The 20,000-nt window shown below is 37.5% G+C and overlaps 1 protein-coding gene across 5 annotated transcripts in view; it reads right to left on the bottom strand.

The window, feature by feature from the left end:
• LOC136846649 (serine-rich adhesin for platelets-like) overlaps positions 1 to 20,000 on the bottom strand; it is a 77,509-nt gene that overhangs the window by 1,695 nt on the left and 55,814 nt on the right. For 3 of the 5 annotated variants that reach the window (XM_067117619.1, XM_067117620.1, XM_067117621.1), the window contains one exon: positions 17,001 to 18,841. The exons of 1 other annotated variant lie outside the window; for it this stretch is intronic. In XM_067117619.1, the coding sequence (XP_066973720.1) occupies positions 17,817 to 18,841 (1,025 nt within the window). In that variant the 3' untranslated portion in view covers positions 17,001 to 17,816. Of the gene's footprint in view, positions 1 to 443; positions 1,035 to 17,000; positions 18,842 to 20,000 lie in introns of those variants that run through there. One more of the 5 variants, XM_067117622.1, reaches the window with a different exon arrangement.

The raw sequence follows: 20,000 nt of genomic DNA, 5'->3' as shown, positions 1-20,000 counted from the left end.
ATATATATATATATATATATATATATATATATATATATATATATATATATATATATATATATATAGTGACTGGACATTGCTTGAAAGCCCAGAATCCTTCTGTCAGTTGTAGAACAGTTAAAAGAAAAGAATATATATATATATATATATATATATATATATATATATATATATATATATATATATATATATATATATATATATATATCTTTCTTTTTTTTCTTTTAAACCTCAGAAGGATTCTGGCTTTCAGAAAATGTCCAGTCACTATCTCTCGACAGGCTTAAAAGTTTGGATGAAACTTGGGTGGAAGGACCATGATGATGATAAATGAATGACTCAGAGGAAGGTAGAGCAGACATTGCTGTTGTTTGGGCCATGGCCGGGGGTAAAAATTTGGGGACAGGGCTTAGGAGAAGGTGGAGTTGATGGCTGAGGTGCAATTTTTATTTTTCTGTTCAAATGTCATCTGCTATAGCTGTTGGGTCGTTTGTTGAAGGGATCGTTCTTGCATTTGTCGTGTTGCTTGAGTGGTTGCTTGTTTATCGGTTTGAGTATTAGTATTAAAGCAATGTTTGATTCTACTCTTCCTTTTAAATGTACAGTACGTTTAAGTCCGGTCAGTCATTTTTAAAATATATATGATGTAGTTCTGGTTGTAAAGGTTCCTCATCGTCTCCTCTCATAAACTTGTCCAAGGACTGCTAAGTGCTGTGCCTTTGGCTGCAAATAACGTATAGTATGGCCTTTACAAAACGGTCTTGGTGGAAGCGGTAAAAGCCGGAAGGAAGGAAGAAGGAGCAAAATGGAAGGAGAAGTAGGAAAGGAAGAGTAAGATTCCGAGTGAGAGCTGGGGAGGCGAGGGTGAGAAGTGGGTGGGGAGGGAGCGGGTGGCGTTTCTAGCTGGTTCCAGTGCCGCTGCTCTTGGTCACTGGCTGGTGACGATCTTCCTCAGTGGAAGAGTTAGGGGCTGGTGGTATCCTCTTCTTCCTCGAGCATCTCATTTCTCCCACTGACACTTCCAGCCTTCTTACCTGCAAGTAATGAAGAAGCGAGAAGATTATAACCTGTGAGCCTTGCGTCACGAAATTTACGAAATACGATTTACTGTTGTCAAAGATTCCAATATTTTCTGTGTCATCATGCTGTGGGAATGTACGTCAGAGTTACCCTCTGACCTAAACTACGTAGAAGTCGGTCGAGAGATTAGAGGATGAACCTTTAGGAACATTTTTATGTAGAAATTGAATTGTATTGAATTGTAAACGAGTATTTATTTCGGCGAAACATATCGAGAGAAAAAGAGCAAGATTTCCATTTGCACTGATAACAAATCAGTAACATATACATACATACATACATACACACACACACATATATATATATATATATATATATATATATATATATATATATATATATATATAATATACATATATATATATTATATATATATATATATATATATATATTATATATATATATATATATATATTACAGAAAATAATTTTCAACGTAAAGCCATTATCATTCAGACCATTTTAAATTATGGAAGTATTAAGGATTATTAATGTCAAAGGTTGCATTTACAATGAGGAATGGCAATGAAAAGTTCGCTTGACCCGGTAACGATATATAAAAAAAAAAAAACTCTCTAGGATGTGGACGCATGCGCGCGGAAAGCACTAGCACACACGAACCGGTTCGGAAAAAGAGGGGAAAAACAATCTGGTGCCCCCTTCTGCCGGCTGAGGAATTTATGTGGCGGTAAGAAGTATTTCTAGGAGTGAATAGAGGAAGTCAATAAAATACCCATCATTGTCTTCCTACGCTCGCAGAAGCCAACAGAGGAATTCATTTCGTACATTTCCAGAACCGAAGCTCTCCGGTAGGAAAAAGAAAAATAGGAAAGAAAGGAGGAGGAGGAAAAGAGGCGTGGGGGAGGAAAGAACAGAAGACTCCTGGGAAGCGACGTGGCCGGAATTTGTGAGGCTTTCGTCTGGAATGGGAATCTCTCGCCATGTACATGACAGTCGATGCTTTGATAAGGTCTGACGGAGTATTGGTGCTGGGCTCTAAAATTCGAAGGTAATGAGCAATTTCGTCTTATTAATTTCAAACCATGGAGGAAGAAAATCGATGCAAATGGCCCTCTCTTGAAATGAAATAACATAGAAAGAAAAAAGACTTGGCGGAAATGATTCGCCTCTTGTGAAAGCGGCAACAGGTCACAATGGATCCCGAGAGCCTGCTGAGCGAGCGTAATGACTTTGTCTCCGAAATGATACGAGACAGACAGACAGACAACAATCGATGTTTGGGAAAGATTTTTTTTTTTTATGACATAAACGGCCTTTGAGGCCTATGATGGTTTTAGTGTCCGATTTTACACAAAGGGCTTGGTTGTTTTGATTCAGAGTGATTGACACATCGACATGCGAAAGCAGCCATCTGTTTAAAATACTGGAGAGAAAGTTATTCTTTTAATACAGATTAACTGACTGACTCACTAGCTGATCAGTAACTGATAAACGCTTGATTATTTTATTTTATGTGGATGGATATTTGCTTCCAGCAGAGTGACTGGCCAACGAAATGCCAGTTGTGAAATATTTTCACTCAGACAGATCAACTGGCTGACTGACTAACTGATCAGTCAGTGACGGATCAAGGCTCAAACGTAAGGAAAAAATTGTCGCTAATTCTGGTTAAATTGATATCTGACGAACAAACTGACTTAACTGACAGACGTTAAAACTATGGCAAATGATTAAATTCGACCAGATTACCTGGGTGACCTACTGACTGATTGACTGACTATATACCTGACCAGGTCAATAACAGGCTGGCGTTCGAAAACGCGGGAAGAGAAAGGTTGGGGTGGGGTGGGGTGGGGAGGTTTGTTTCAGTTTAGGGGAAAAGGGACGACGACCCATCAAAAGGATCGCTGTCTACATGGAAATGTGAAATTTAAATTGGACGGGCTTTGAACCGCCTCTGGACTTTTGCGAGCTTAACGATGGAGCGGAGGTGCGTTTTGATGCGTAAACTTTGTGATAAAAAAACTTTTTGATGTATAAATAATGAACCTGATGGCATTTTTACTGACACCCAAATGCGCACTGGAGCGTATTATGGGACGAAAAGCAATTTTTAATTTTATTTTTATTTTTTATTATATTTTTTTTTACGAGCGTTCTGGTTCCCCTTTGATATTCGATTCTACGTTTCTTTGGGGAGGTTTTCGTACTTTTTAACTTTTCAGGAGTAGACGCAAGTACACCCCTCAAAATGGGGCACATTTAAATGAGGCCGAGATCATTCTTATATTGCATTAACTGCTCCGACCATTAACTCACATTGAACAGGAAGAAGTTTGTTAATGGTGATAAAGGTTAATTAACAAGCTTAGCGTTATACTGCACGAGGATATTCTGTATCAAAGCAGCATCCAATGTAGTTGCCATGTTCATTATGTCAGTCTTACGCAGTGGTGAAAGGACAGTAAATCCTCAATAACAAGTCTGCGGCAAAGCTGGCCCCGTGGGTGGGGGGGTTAGTGCCGTCAGTGCACCTCATGCGGTGCACTGTAGGCATTACTTAAGGTTCTTTGCAGCGTCCCTTCGGCCCCTAGCTGCAACCCCTTTCATTCCTTTTACAGTACCTCCTTTCATATTCTCTTTCTTCTGTTTTAACCCCCACCCTCTCCTAACAATGGATTAGTAGTGCAACTGCGAGGTTTTCCGCCTGTTACGCCTTCAAAACCTTTTTATTGTCAATTTCCGTTTCAGCGCTGAATGACCTCATAGGTCCCACCGCTTGGGCTTTGGCCTACATTCTACTGTATATTCTATTCTAAAAAAAAATCTTCCGGGAAACGAACAAAAAAAGAGCTAGTATTATGGAACAGTACTTGTAACCTTGCCGGTCGTAGTACTAGTATCAGAGGGAAAGCGTTAGAGCACCCGGATTGCATTGTAGTCGAGCTTCAGAACTCACTTCTTTTTTTCCCATTACTCTAACGCCTATGATCTTTCATCCTTTAAAGGGGCAGGTCTGTCACTTCTAGAGAAGTAAATATCAAGTTTCACGTCCCGTCGGATTCTCGAATGAAAAAGAAGTGTGGGGAGTAAAATGATTTTTTTGTGGGAAGAGAGAACACTAATTGTGAAAGCATCAGCCAATACAAGGAAACTGTTGGAAGTCAGGGGATGATGTTGGAAGTTAGGGAAAGCTGCTGGCAATTGAGTGAAGATGTTGGAAGTTAGTGGAAACAGGTGGGAGACAGAGAAAGCACTTGGAAGTTAAGGGAGGGGACAATGTACTATACAGAAACATCAGTCATCTGTTCTTGCAATATTGTATTTTCTGTACTGTGAAAAATGATTTCCATGAAACTTGCGGTTATGACCTGAAAGTCAAATACAAATTGTAACTTGCAAATAGGATGGGACCGCAGGATGGACCAAATCAGGGCCCCAAGAAGATAAACCGGATTGGTGATGGAAGAATGAAAGTTCATGTATGATTTTATTGTAAAGTTTTTACTATGCGAAACAAGCTTATCATTTATTATCTTTATCGACGTATTTAACTTGGCTTTCAATATCAAGGTCTAGAGAATACTCTGTCACTGCATTTTACATATCAGATAGATTATTATTTTATTAAAGGAAAATTGTTTTCAAAAGAGGGATATGGTATTTTTAAAAGGTGGATTTCCTTTTGGTTGCCTCGTGTTGAAAATTGTACCTTAATTGGCTTGACATCATACTTTTTAACGAGTTATTTTTTTATATTTTTTCCCTTACTCTACAATGCTAATCTTCATTCTTGGTGAATAAACCATTCAGTCGACTGTTCGTCGTTACTGATAAAGTTATGTCATCGTTATCATTTCATGGCTTTGTTATTCAATTTACAAAAACCCAGGATATGTTTTTACTCTTATCGGAAACTAGAATTTAATCGTTTCTTTCATAAAAAAAAATCCTGCTTGGCACATTTCTCGCGCCGAAAATCCGCAGTTGTTTATCCCTTACGCCAAAAAATATTCTACCTCGTTCACTCTATAAACTGAAAAGCCACCCTTTATTGTATTGGTATGCCATTAATGTTTATATAGTTGCACCACTTAGTTGATCATTTTAATCATCGAAAATATGCTAAATTTCTGAACTGGAATTGGATTTGGAATATAAGGAACCTATGAGCTCATTCAGCTCTGGTAAGACTATTGAAACAATTGTTAGGAAAGGGTGGAAAGTAAGATGGAAGAAAGAGAATATGAACGGAGGTACAGCAAAAGGAATGAAAGAGGCTGCAGCTAAGGGCCGAAGGGACGCTGCAAAGAACCTTAAGTAATGCCTACAGTGTACCGCGTGAGGCACACCGACGGCACTACTCCCCTACCTGGACTTAATTTCGGTTCACCCCCTGTGCAACAGAGCGATGGCTAATCATAAGCATATAATGACAGTAATCAATTTAACATTCAACAATTATTACGGTCACAACGAAGCATAACACACAGCCCTCCCCAAAAAAAGTGGCCCAGTTCTTTGATGTGCCAGAGGTCAAATTGACGGAGACAAACGCTTTATAAAAAAAAAAAAAAAAAAAAAGTTATCCGGTTCCCTGATATTTAGGAGTTCAAAGGCACGTGGACAATGAATGATAGAAATAAATGACCCAACTTCAAGGTCAAAGGAGACAGAGGACAATGCAGGAGCCCAAGAGCAAGAGGACATTGGAGAAACCACCAAATTCGATTATGGTTAGGTCAAGGCACGAAGGCGAAGCATTAACCAAAAAGGTGATTTAATTTCTTGCTTTAGGTGGATTGAATTGAATTGAATATAGAATTAAGGCCAAAGGCCAAGCACTGGGACCTATGGGGTCATTCAGCGCTGAAACGGAAATTGACAGTAAGAAGATATTAAAGGTGTAACAGGAGGAAAACCTCGCATTTGCACTATGAATCAATTGTTAGGAGAAGGTGGAAAGTAAGATGGGAGAAAGAGAATATGAACGGAGGTACAATAAAAGGAACGAAAGGCGTTGCAGCTAGGGGCCGAAGGCACGCTGCAAAGAACCTTAAGTAATGCCTACAGTGCACTGCATGAGGTGCACTGGCGGCACTATCCCCCTACGGGGTTGCTTTAGAGGGAGTCAGAGGCACGACGACAGCACTACCAACAAAAAGGTTGGCCCAGTTCACCGATGTAGGACAAAACATCGTCGGGAAAGGTGACCCCGTTCCCTAGTGTACAGGAGGTCAGGGCGAGAGGACAAACAATTATCTAAAAAGACTAACTAATTCCGTGACGTAGGGGCCCTTTGAATTTACGAGAAAGCACGAAAAGATTTGATGCGATGGACATCCACGAGATTTCGGCCCTTGTTTCCTCAAACCTTCCTCCAGGCGGTGTCAGTTATTATGAATTTCCGCTTGTTTGGGAAATAAAGAAACGCTTGGCTATGTCATATTCGACGATTGGGGATGGGGAGGGGTGTGGGGTGGAAGATTTTCCTTCAGAATCCGATTATCAAAGGCAAAATGATGTGATACAAATAACCGAGGTCCCCCCCTCTCCACTCCCCCGCCCACCTTCGCCGGGCTATTGATCTGTTTCCAGCACTTCTGCAGCCGGGCGGGGAAAAAAGGCGTAAAACAGGACACAGAGAAAGGAAATAAAAAAAAAATGGCAAAAAGAGAAGAAAAACACGTCTTTTTTTCATCGAATTTTATAGTCACCAGAAAACACTCTTAGAATGTAGGTTATATATTAAAGATTTTATTGTGTTTATATTCTTGTAGGTATAAAGACCTTCAACTGAATTTGTATTGAAATGCAACTCCTAATGTTAGGGTGAGGTAAAGGATGAATTATTGAGCTGTTTGGATTCACTACGAACAGTTTAAAGCATTAGTCTCCTTTCACCAGCCTCTTTTTCTCTCCAAACATCTCTCACTCTCTCTCTCTCTCTCCCTCCATTCAAAACCGCCTTCCTTAGTATTAAGGAACCAAATGTCATTGCATCTCGTGTTATATAGAGCGAATACAATAGACATAATGAAATTTGTGATTTAATCGCGTGCGCAGGTAATGAATCAAGCTGATTGACTTGCTGATAAGAACCAGTGTCATTCAGAGTTTAGCAATAGAAAAAATAGGAGACATATTCATGATAGGTGAGCCCAGAAATATTATTGTAATGGTATGCTGGAAAGTCTCGTACGGTCAATGTGCAATATTAATGATGAATGGTTTTTCCTAACATTAAGCATTTTTCCATAACAAAGGGTGGCACTGGACAAGAGGCAAGACAATTATCACTAATACTTTCATATTTCAGCTGCCGAATTATGCGTGAACCTCCTGCATAGAAGACTTCCACAACATTAGATATTCGATACACCTATACATAGGGCTCATCAGCACCACGTCAAGCGTACATACACGCACCGCACTATTCACTGCTGTCTTGCATAAATTCTTGCTTCTTGGATGTTGAAACCCTTCTTTTCCGGTTCCTCTTTTAGTCCATCTGTCCAGCACTTTCTGTCTTTTCCACTTAACACTTCCAAAACTGCATAGTCTCTTCACCAATACATCATCTTCCATCCTTTTCACGTAACCGAGCAATCTCAAGACACTAACCCGTCCCTTTATCTACGCGCAGCTTTTTAACATTTTTGTGTCTTCTCATTTCACACCCTGTTTATTCTTCTTTTGCCATAATACTTTGCAAACAATTCATCTCCATAGCTGATCATTTGATCCTCAGTTTGCACTTCTGGAGTTGCAATGGCCTTTTTTGTGTGTCCATATTTACTGCAATATTTTGGGGGGGGTCATCGTAAGGGTTTAGGTATATATGGTCTCACTTCTCTGTTTTGATTAAAAATTTAATTCCAGTGGAACACATGGTCCTTCGAATTTTAATTTTGCAGCTTTTAAAGGGTATTCTTTATTTCCCATGATTGGAGTTCCTCGTTGGGTGAGTGGTTTCCGTTCTCAGCTAGCACTCTGCTGGCCGCGAGTTCTAATGAGGAATAAGAGGAATTTATTTCTGCTGATAGAAATTCATTTCTCGGAATGTGGTTCGGATTCCACAATAAGCTGTAGGTCCCGTTGCTAGATAACCCACTGGTTCTTAGCCACGTAAAATAAATCTAATCCTTCGGGCCAGTCGTAGGAGAGCTGTTAATCAGCTCAGTGTTCTGGTTAAACTAAGGTATACTTACTTTTTCCCATGGTTGGAAATATAGTAGATTTCAGTGTTGCGCATCATTGTATCCTTTTTTCGTCATATCTTTTTTTAACTGGTTCGACTCATTTTAGTGCAGCTGAATTGCACCTTGTACACTATTCATTGTGTTATGTGTTGTTACTTTAGCTTTTGAGGTATGTATATATATATATATATATATATATATTATATATATATATATATATATATATATATATATATATATATATATATATATATATATATATATATATATATTGTATGCAAGATAACCCTCAGATTGATTTTTGGAAGTTGCTTGACTACCCATGATTGTTTTTGTTTGTCTGAAAGTAATCTCAGTTGTTGAATATCTATTTAACAGATAGTTTCCAAATCTTGGTGGTGATATTTGTTTTTTACTTATCGTTTTCCATTGTTTTTTACTTATCGTTTTCCATCAGAGCCCCAAACATGGGTCAATGGATCCTGCCTGAATTCAATTAATCTCTTACTCACGTCAAAGGGATTTAATGTCATTTCAGTTTCTTTATTTTGTACTCAATTGGAAGAATCCAACGGGAGAATGTAGGGTACCACAAAGGATGAAGGGTATGAATTATTACAAGGGAAGAAACAAAATTTCTACCTTTAAAAAGGCAGCTGCCCTGGAGACCTGCCTGAATATACGTACACTTCATGGACCGTCAGAGCCTCAAGGGTCGTCAGTCCGTCGAAATCGGACCCAGCACTGAGGGCAAGGTTTGACCAAGGTAAAGAGAGGCTCCCTTTAGCTTGGTTTTGACCAAGGTAAAAGGGAGAGACTACTCTTTACCATGGGTTTCACCTAATGTTTTCCCTCTCGGCCACGTTAAATACTCATTTTTACTTGTGGAGGGGCATGCAGGCCACCTCCACCCTTCATCAAATATTTAAGGGTAGAAATTTCCATAATCTGAATCATTTTAGAATGTTTCTCTTAAAATAGATAGAAGGAAAGAAAAATGAAACTGAAATAAGAGAGAGAAAGAGAGAAAAAAAGCCTGACTACAATTTGTTATGTCAGCAACTGAGGTGCAACGTTTCCAGGACCTTGACGTCTTAACATCATTGAAGCAGTGGACATTGCTCTCAGCTGCCTTCCTCAAACATCCCAACGACGGCAACAGTTTAAGGATCTGGGAGGACCACTTAAGTCATTCTTTACCATCAAAGTGGTCTTCTCTAACCCTCCATAAAGTAGGCGCGGCCTTCAAAGAATTTCCCTTGCTCAGGTATGTCTTAACTATACCAATCTTCTTGCAGTTTTGGAGGGCCTTTCCTGGCCCTGCTTCTTTGGGTCCTGTGGAAAGGCCAGGGAGGGCTTTAGAATGATTTATTCTGTGGTGGGGGGGGGGACGTCTAAAACATCATTACATCTAGGATGAAATTTTGAAAAAGTAGAAAGCAGCATGTTATATGCATCAAGTCAAAAGAATTGCGACGCCTGTTATCCAAATACAGTATACTGAAACTTCTCAAGTTGAAGGTGGTTTAAGGCACAGAAGTATCACAGACAATTTCTTTTTCAAATTACCAGATTCATAAACAGTTGTTAAAAATATCGATTACTCTACATGGTGTCTTCACTCGTACAGTAACTGACTCCTTATCCATCCACAAAATCAGCTTCCATGATATTACTTTATCACTCTGCGAAGAGGTATTTACCTCAGCATAGGGGAATATTAAGCCAGAATCATACCTTCAAAAAGTTAGGAACAAATGAAACTAAAAAATATACAAATAATCTATATTTATACATACATAAATCTATAATTCTTGCCACTATACTGTGTATTACAGGTATTAATTGGAATATACTGCATAGATATCTTCTCTGCAGACAATTTACAAAGACTCGGAGGAAATTGTTTATTTCATCACAAACGCATTTACTGTACTTATATATTAGTTCATTTGGCGTTTGCAAAATTGGAAACACTTCAGTATTTGGGAGACGGAAAATGATCTGTTGCTCTTGGTAGGTTGATGCATGAGCAACTCAGTCTTCTGAAAAATGATGTATTATTTAGACAAGCTTTTCATCTTCACTTCATCATATATCCCTTTCAAAAATTGTTTCTTTCAGCTGTGAAGTAATGTGAATAATTTACTTGAAAATTTTTTATGACACAGTTCCCTCAAGTTTCAGCGAGTCACATTGCTGGCTATGTTTTTCATCACCAGACCACACATCTTTTCATGAACCTTTTCTGTTAGTACATTTTTTTCTTCGTTTCGAGCATTTCTGGGGGGATTGTTCTATTTATTTTGCATTCAAAAAGTTTTTGGTGTTGATTTCAATGGTGACTAACAGTCTGTCGTAAGCAAGTTCATTTTTGTGGAGGATGGTTATCTGGTAGTATTCCTCTAAGTGCAACCATTAGTTTATCCTAAAGGAGTGTATACATATGAGTATAACCTGTACACATGCAGATATACAAATTGTAAAATGTGAGACACTGTGACTACACTGTACTGAGTACAGGACTATACTCTACTGCTTCTAAAAACTGCAAATAATTTATGACATGAGAGAGAGAGAGAGAGAGAGAGAGAGAGAGAGAGAGAGAGAGAGAGAGAGAGAGAGAGAGAGAGAGAGAGAGAGAGAGAGAGAGAGAGAGAGAGAGGGAGGTGGGTCCACAGTAAGTGCCGATTGTTTCCTAATCCTAACATGATGCACATGTGAAGCATAGTGAGGTCCTGGTGTTGGGTTTTGGTGACTTGAGACATTTTAGCCTGAGTTAGAATTGCACTTTCATTAATGGAGTAAGCAGCATTGTTCAAGCTCATGGGGTGTGGAGGGGGTGGGATGAGTCAGTGACGTTGCATGGATGGGGAGGACACCAGAGGGGCCAGATTTAGGGTAAGGGAGGCCGGCGTGAGGGCAAAGACGATGGTGCCATGGTCTCACCCAGGCGAATGTTTGGTCAGGAAAACTAGTCGAATGTATTCTGGCTTCCTGACTAAAATTACCTCTGGAAAAGTATGTTTCGTTTGTCCTTTAGGGGTCCGTAATACATCAAGGCTTCCTAATCTAATGCAGTTCATTCAGGGGAAAGGGTGTGCCCTGAGCCCTTAAAGCTTTGTGGTTGTCTTGGGTGGCTATATAACATCATCCTCTTCTTCATTTGGCTCATACACTACCTCCTGCATCATTTCATCATCTGTATGCAACTAATGACCCAGGTCTCCCTCATCCTCTTTAAACCATCTTCAGTTTCCTCTTCTGTCAAAGTTTCAGCTTTTTGGAAGACGGGACAAAAACCACTAGATTTGAAGTCATTATGTCAGTCACTGATGGCTTCAGAGCCTTCATGTTGCTACCCAGTTGAAAACAACAGACCCCAAGATTTTCAAGTGTCTTCCTTCCTCTGGTACCCTCTTTTCCTTCAGAATCTCAACTCTCAAGGAAAACCATCACTTCCTTTACAAACATTCAGTACAGCCTCTTGGTGACATAAATCGTCCCATGGTCCATAGGCTGTATCAAGGAAGTTGTGTTTCTAGGGAGGAAAAGGCCCTTAATCCACCCATCGTCTGTAACTAGCTCTTCCGTCGACGGATGTGCAGCATGTTTATCCATCAGGATGATGGCCCCCAATGATTTTAAGTGCATTTTCCTGGTAGTGCCGTATTTTCCTGAAAGCATGGTTCGACAGATAGGACTTAATAATATCCGTCGTGAGCAATGCCCTCTGCGACAAGTTAATGATGGACTGCACTATGTCCTTTATGGGCCATGGCTGTCTAGCAGTGCAAACAACAAAGGGCTTAAAACAATGGGAGCCATAGCATTGGCAGAACAAGGCCAAAATCTTTTGTTTGCTCTGCTTCAGGCCATGGATATCTCAACTCCCTGTCATCACTTCATCTTCAGTGGAAGGGACTTCCAAAATAGATCAATCTCACACGTTGTAAATTTGAAGGGAGAAAAGACCTTCATTTTCATCAAATCCAACAACCTCTGGCAACTTCAGTTTTTCCGGCAAATTTCTATGCTGCCATCTTATCTCAGATCCTTGAATTATCACACCAACACTTTTTTTTTTTACTGTGAAAACCACATACGCACAGCATCATCATGGCTTCCCTGCTTGCTATGATAATGGCCATGTGTTTTGCCACAGCAGTATGTGCTTCCATGGTATCCAAATTACATATAGTCGACCCCCGCTATTCGCGGCCTCGTGGACTTCTCTGTGGAATATATATACAAATTATTCACAGAAAATTCGCAGTATTTTTCATAGAGAAATATTCACAAATTACTGTATTTTCATACCATTTTCGTGACTAAATGCACTTTTTGTCATAAAACTATTAAAATATTCAGGTATAAGCATTCTTAGAGGGTTTTTTGGTGTTTTGAACTATCAAAATAGGCAGTTCTAAGATTTTTTTGAGGGGTTTTAAGTATTCGTGGATTTTAGCTATTCGCGGGGGGTAGTGGTACACATCCCCTGTGAATACTGGAGGTCGACTGATATTTTTTTGGCTATACCATGAAAGACATCCATAGCTTTTCTTATACTGCTTACAAATGTTTCACGACGAAGCTATTACGTATATCTAAGTGTTTTAACTGTTTTCCTCTTCCTTGTTTGTAGCACTGTTCTCCAGTGTGGTCTTTGGGTGCTCACTCTAATCTCAAACTCTTGTTTGGATACAGTTGTGTCATCACCCAAGTTAATTTTCAAAGTAATGTTGACTTCTGGCATAGACGTAAAGGGAGTTCAATATATTTGCTATGTGAAATGTGCTACAACGACAAACATCCTCTGCACTCTTCTTTACCTGACGTAGCTGTTTATGATCACAACACTAGGAAGGCTGCTGCTGCAAAGTGTGTTGTTTTCTAGTATTACGTTTAATACTACTTAGTTTCCTAGGAGTTTTATTAAGACTACAACTAAAATTGTGGAGTTTTCTGATCTCCAAATGTTTAAGCAATGAATAAATTCATTCCTGCTTTCTGCTAACACCTGAATTCAGGTGTAACAGTTTTATTTTCTTCTCCCTTGTATTTAACTAAAAATCACCTTTTTCTATAATTCGTCTCTTTGCAGGCTGATCCCTTTACAGCCCTCTTGGGTTTTATAGTCAATTGACTCTGTCCACAAGGGCATTCAGCACAAGATTTAAAGAAAGCACAAAGAATAAAGCACTGGTCAATTTTGGGTGCATTTGTTTGTTCACTGTCCACCCTCACAGGCACTAACAATAAAGCCTTGGTCACATACATGCTTTTGTTTTTTCACTGTCTGATACCTCTAGCGTACTTAGTGGATTATCCACTTGCATGCCCAGTCCTCCATTTGATAACCCTGTTGTACTTACCGGATTTTATTTATCAAACTCTGGCAAGTCCATTAAGTAACGAAATCAGCAGACTTTAGGTACCACTGTATTTTCGTAAAATACTAAAATTTTGTATTAACTATATATTTAACTTCATAACAAAATTTCTAGGCAAAAAATAGGTACTAATTACAGCCCTAACATTGCTACTTTATATTTGTGTGAATATCAATTTTTGCATAATAATCCCTTTAAAGGTAGACTCAAGATACAAACATACATAAAGGTATACTGTATAGATAATTTAGCATCACTGAATGACAAAAATATATTATTTGATGGTAAATCAATATATCCCTGAGTACTTGAAGTCTCCAATACTAATAATGTCCCTTAAAAAGCAGTTCTTCCTAGGTATTGATATGAAAATTAGGAATGAATTTCTAACTAAAGTTTATGACAGAAGAGGAAATTTTTACTATCCAAAAGTATAATTTCAGTAATAAGTTTGGTTCTCTGATTCAATTTTCCAATATCTAAAGTCGGCTATTCCTACTCTCTTAGTGTTTGGATATATGTAAATACCTATGAATATTTATTTTTTATAAGTGCCTTAATTATCATAACCATTACTGTATATATTAGGAACGTAAATTATGTGTCCTGACACCTACTGTACAGTAATGGATACCATACTGGTAGTTTATTTTATTACATAAAAACTAGTTCTTATATTGTAACTGTAATATCTTATTGCATAAAAAATTTTTGTATCTGTAATTTTCTATTGCATTACTACAGTACAGCAATAGAAAATATGACATGAACTTCCTGTACATTTACAGTACAGCATATTGTCTATCACTAGCTTCACTTTTGCTATTTCCCTTTTTCTATTTTTACACTGTATTTTTTTTGGCTTTTTATATTTTCTGTTATAAATCTTACAAGGTATGTAGCAGTAATGGTTTAAAGTACATGAAAGCTGCTTTAAACTACTTACTATTTCATATCCAGGTCTACTTAAATCAATTACAGTTTATGGGTTTTCATGTTTTTGTTATTTTACAGTGATAAACAATTGACTTTACCTTTTAGCTATCAAGACACTGCTCTATATATTCCTGTTGAATTCAGGTTCTGCTCTTAAAACTGATACAAACCCATCTCCACCACAGTTCTGAATGGTTTGTGACACTTAGCTAGTTATGAAGTTTTGCCACATACATGGTGACTTTTTTATACTCACAAATACTGTCACAAATATCAGTTAATTATAAATTCACTATACCTTGGATATAACTTATACCTAAACTGAATTATAATTGGTAAGTCTTCTACCCTAAACAGGACATGAACCTGGTCCTTGGTTTAAAATCCATAATAAACAGTCAACTTGACCATTCAAATATCATGAGAGATTTATGTTGATATTGACTCTGCTCTACATTTTCCTGTTGAATTCAGGTTCTATACGAGTGTAAATGTGTTGAACTTACCAGTCAGCTATCATGGTGAAGGGTGGAGTGCAAAAACGAAACTGAAAATTAATGTAAGCAAAGCCAAGCTCACACTGACCAGAAAGAAAGCAAAGGAGATGCTGCAGTTGGAAAATCATTATGTTCAAGCTCTGGGAGTCGGGCATGGATGAATTTAATGCCGTATATAATTTAACAAATGGTGACACAATGGAAGCTCAAGGTTGGAATATGCTAGCACCTCAACTTATCAGACTTCATTACCTATTGGAATAATCCATCAAGTGAGCAAGACATAGCAGATCCTAAAACAAATGGGACCAATACTTGCCTGTCTAACCTAGTAATCACAGCTTTTTTGATTCCAAGGCAACTAACCCATCATGCCCTATTCAGCATCTTTCTCCCACTTGTTTGAACAGCTAGTGTGTGTGTGTGTGTGTGTGTGTTTATCTGCCTCATAAAGAAACTGCATTTCATATCTATATGCAATCTTTTATGTCAATAGTAATATCACCGCATAACTTTCTGACCACGCCATACTATGGGCGGATTTTTGCTGCGTTACATTTCCTCTTTCTATGAGTGAATCTAAATCTAAGTTAAAAAGTATAAAGTACTACAGTAACACTGTACAACAAAATACGTGTAAAATCCTCAAATGATATCACTTTTTGAACAATGTTACCCTTCCTATCACCATGTTTACTACTGCCAGACATACATTTTATATACACAATATTTTTAACTTAAATTTTATTCAGTTTTCTTAAATGAGGACCACTGTGAAAAGAAATATCAGCTGCATTTGGCGAGGTTGGAATACAAAATATGTACAGTATCTTTTGAAGGTTACAGTTGTTGGAGGGATGTAAGCTGAAATGTTTTGAGCTTTGTAGATCTAGAGTATTTTTTTAAACATTGACTTATATGATAATTCCTCTTATATTTAGGTATTTACCTATAATGACAATTTTTTTAGGAGGGTCTTACAAGCTGTAACATATTCAACTATAGATGCAGACATAATAATGAAAAACACTATATGCACACCATGCTAGTATCATTGGTTGAAACATTTAGTAAATTATATGCTATGAACTATATTAACTGACATACACACTTATATTACTCACATTTTATTGAGGGATATTTACTTTGTCAAAACTTCAAGTAAAATAACTATACACATGCAAGAGAGAGAGAGAGAGAGAGAGAGAGAGAAAATAGGCTGACATTTATGTGATTACTCACTGAAGTGCAATTCCTGTGTAATGCAAGGCGGAGAGAGAGGTGGATGGGGGGTGGGGGGTTACAGACAGATATTCATATGGCTGGTCATGGAAATGCAATTTATATGTAATTAACAAATGGACTGGGAACATATACATGCAATCATTGACTCACTACAGTATTAATGACACCATATATATAGACATTACTGAGTGCTGAAGAGAGGAAATAATTGAATTTAAATGTACTGTATATGTTCCCAGTTCATCTGTTGATTACATGTAACATGCACTTCCATGAGCAACTATATGTGTCTGTTTATTTCATCTCTCTCTCTCTCTCTCTCTCTCTCTCTCTCTCTCTCTCTCTCTCAAAAGAATAATTGTGAGAGAAAGGCAAGCAACCATGCAGTAATTGGTAGTCTACCTTAAACCAGTGCATATGTGCATACAATATACTGTATGTTGGGGAGAAGGGGGGGAGTTGGCAAACACAGTAACTCGATGTTAAAACAACATACAACGATGTTTATGGTCTTTTTTTTTTTTAATTCATGAGTTTTATTATTTTACTTATATTGTCAGCCTAAGTTGTTGTTAGGCTATACTGTACAGTACTGTACTGTAATTCACTTTGCTGACATTGAATGGAGTGATTATGCTGAGGTGGAAGGACATGCCTTGGAGGGGAGGGTAGCATGAAAAAGTGTACAAAGACATAGCATTTACTAGACAGAGAATGCTGCACTGCTGGTGAACAAAAATATTACAACCATGGAGGCTTAAAACAGAGAGACTGCGAAGAGGCGAGGCTATAAAATTCTAGGACTGCAAATGAGGAAGTTGTTGAGAAATGTAGGATCCAGAAGCTGAAAAATAGAAATCTCATAGACAAATAGTTTGGACATTATAAGAAGGGAAGAGGGCCGGTCTGAAAAACTGCAGAGGACATAAACTAATTGGAAATCATGGAGAAAGGGCTTTCAATTATGAAGACTTGTGGCAGATGGGAATTAGGGTGCAAAATCCACAAGACATGAGAGATCTCATGTCACATACAACCCTGTAAACATAACAATCTTAGTCGACTAATTATGTAAGCATTCAAATTAAACTTTTATTTAAAAATTTGTACTGGCATGATTTATAAAACTATAAGAGAAAAGGTCAGTATACAATCCATTCACAGAATACAAAATATTAAGCAAAGGCATACCGCAAGAATATATGTAAATGCATATCTAAGACACTGCAGTTAATAGAGCAAATGGAGACTGCAGAGATTTTAGTCTTACTTGAATATAAAACAATGCATTAATCTTGAGTAATTTCCTTTCAAAGCACTTAACACTTAAAAGCAAATATCTGTTAATTCCAGATGACTTAAAACTTTCTGAATAAATGAGACAAGGGAAAATTCTTGCGTATCCCTCTTGAAGAGATGATAATGTTATGTGTGAAATACAACATATACTGTAATAATGTATTTCAATCTAAACTATCTAAACAAAACCTCCAATAAAAATTACTATATCTGGAAGTGACGGATGCGTCTCTTTCGTAACTTCCGTCTTACACTACTAGATCGAAGATTTATATGAGAGTTTTCCCAGCATCTTTTCTTTTTTAAAGTACCTGAACTGGTTGATGATGTTCTGCTATATTTATTTCCTACAGGTGAGGGAGAACTTAGAACATTAGATTCCTTTACATTCTGTTTCACAGACAATGTATCAGGCTGTTGTGATTTGAAGTCACTCATCAAATGAAATTCAGATTCTTGGTCTGATGTTATGGCTACTTCACTGTTGGTACCAAAGGCTTGAGATTCATGATCTGCTGTTATAGGTACTTCATTTTTCTTCCATGTTTCTTGCTCACTTTCTTTCCCAAAATTAGATGAATTACTAACCATCACTGACTCATCCATGACAGCTGCATTATTTTCTGAAACCTTTTCTGAATTACTTGATATCACTGACTCAACCGGAACTGTTCTCTTATTCATGCACAGACTTTTTGATATTGAACATGAATTTAATGACTGACTTCCCAGCAACAGTGGAATTTCCTCTGATTCACCACCTTGTGAATCATCCGAATTTTCATTTAATTTGGGATTTTTTTTTTTTATATGGTTCTCATTAGTGTCATCTGAAGTTTCTGGAATCATTTCTTTGTTTGGCATTATGGAAGGCTCAACTGTCTGTGTGGATCTACAGTTCTTTGGCAGTTCATCAAACACTAAACTGGCCGTATATAATTTTCTTTTCATTAAGTCATTGGGTTTATTTTTTGAATAGTAACCACTTGTGCTAGGCTTGGTTTCCATGCCAAGGTGTTTATCAATAACACGTCTGCTTTCCAAACCTCTCCTTATATCTTCACTTTTTTTTGATTTGATGTAAGACAAACTTGTACTTTTATCAATGCCTGAATTTTCCCTAACAGTAGAAATATCATCAACACAACCATCAGAACTAAAGCTTTCATCTTCCGAACTAGATGTCTTCTCCTCTTTAAAATAAAGTTTTATACCAGGTGCACGTCTTTCTGTTAAAAAAAATGAAATAAAACATACAATTTAACAAAATAATCCAAGTTTCAAAAACAATAAAAAACGTTTACAACTGAAATACTTCTACAGTATTTGATTACCACCTAGTCTTTTTTATTACCCAATACTTACATGAAATGTTAGAATTACATGAACTTTAGACTGCAAATTTAACTGACTATAGAACATCCTGTTCATCTGCTCCTTCTAGATAATACAGAACATGCTGTTATTTATGGCACAATGAAAAAACTTAGATAAGAGAAATGCCTAATTTTAATACCACACTACAACCTAAGAATGAAAATACTGTGGAAGTACCACCCATTAATTTAAAAATACTACTTTTCAAAAAGGAAATTACAAAGTTACAAGGAAAGGTTAAAATACAAATTACAGACCTGTGTGGGTGTGTTTGTGACCGTGAGACAGAGAGCACACTCCTATTTTATCTTAGGTAACCTTTGTGTCATCAAACATGGTAAAGGATGAGGAAGTGATAATTATAGTAAACCATACAGGAACACAAGAAACAATGTACAGTGCATCCCCGACTTACAGCGGGGGATCCGTTCCAGCGCCGCACCATAAGTAAATTTTTTGCCATTATCAACGCTTATAGGCGCTGTAACTTTATGTTGCATCAAGTTACAGCGCTGTAAGGGCAGTTAACTTGATGCCTATCCTTGCTGTTAGCGCCTTCAATGGCACTTACGGCACCGTAACTTGATGCGACATCAAGTTACAGCACTGTAAAACTCCATTAATGTCGCTGAAAAAGTGCCGTAAGTCAGTGGCGCTGTAAGTCGAGGACGCACTATATCATTATCTAGGTGACTGATGTTTTGTGGGGCTGGACACAATACTATATTAATTTTGCTAGTTTTTATTGTTATTCAACTATCACTGTAATAATTCATTTATCACTGTATGTATATATATATATATATATATATATATATATATATATATATATATATATATATATATATATATATATATTTATATTTACATAAATAATCCACATATTTATCCAAATACACATTACCCAGAGCTTGACATTGTCTGACAAACTGGACCCTAAAGGGGACCTAAGACAGATAAATAGATAGAGGAATAGTAATCCTCAATTATCTGGATCTTCATTATCTGACA

Source organism: Macrobrachium rosenbergii, chromosome 15, assembly GCF_040412425.1.
Source record: "Macrobrachium rosenbergii isolate ZJJX-2024 chromosome 15, ASM4041242v1, whole genome shotgun sequence".
NCBI lineage: Eukaryota > Metazoa > Arthropoda > Malacostraca > Decapoda > Palaemonidae > Macrobrachium > Macrobrachium rosenbergii.
The sequence above is the reverse complement of the archived record's forward strand: the minus strand, read 5'-3'. Positions and strand labels throughout refer to the sequence as shown.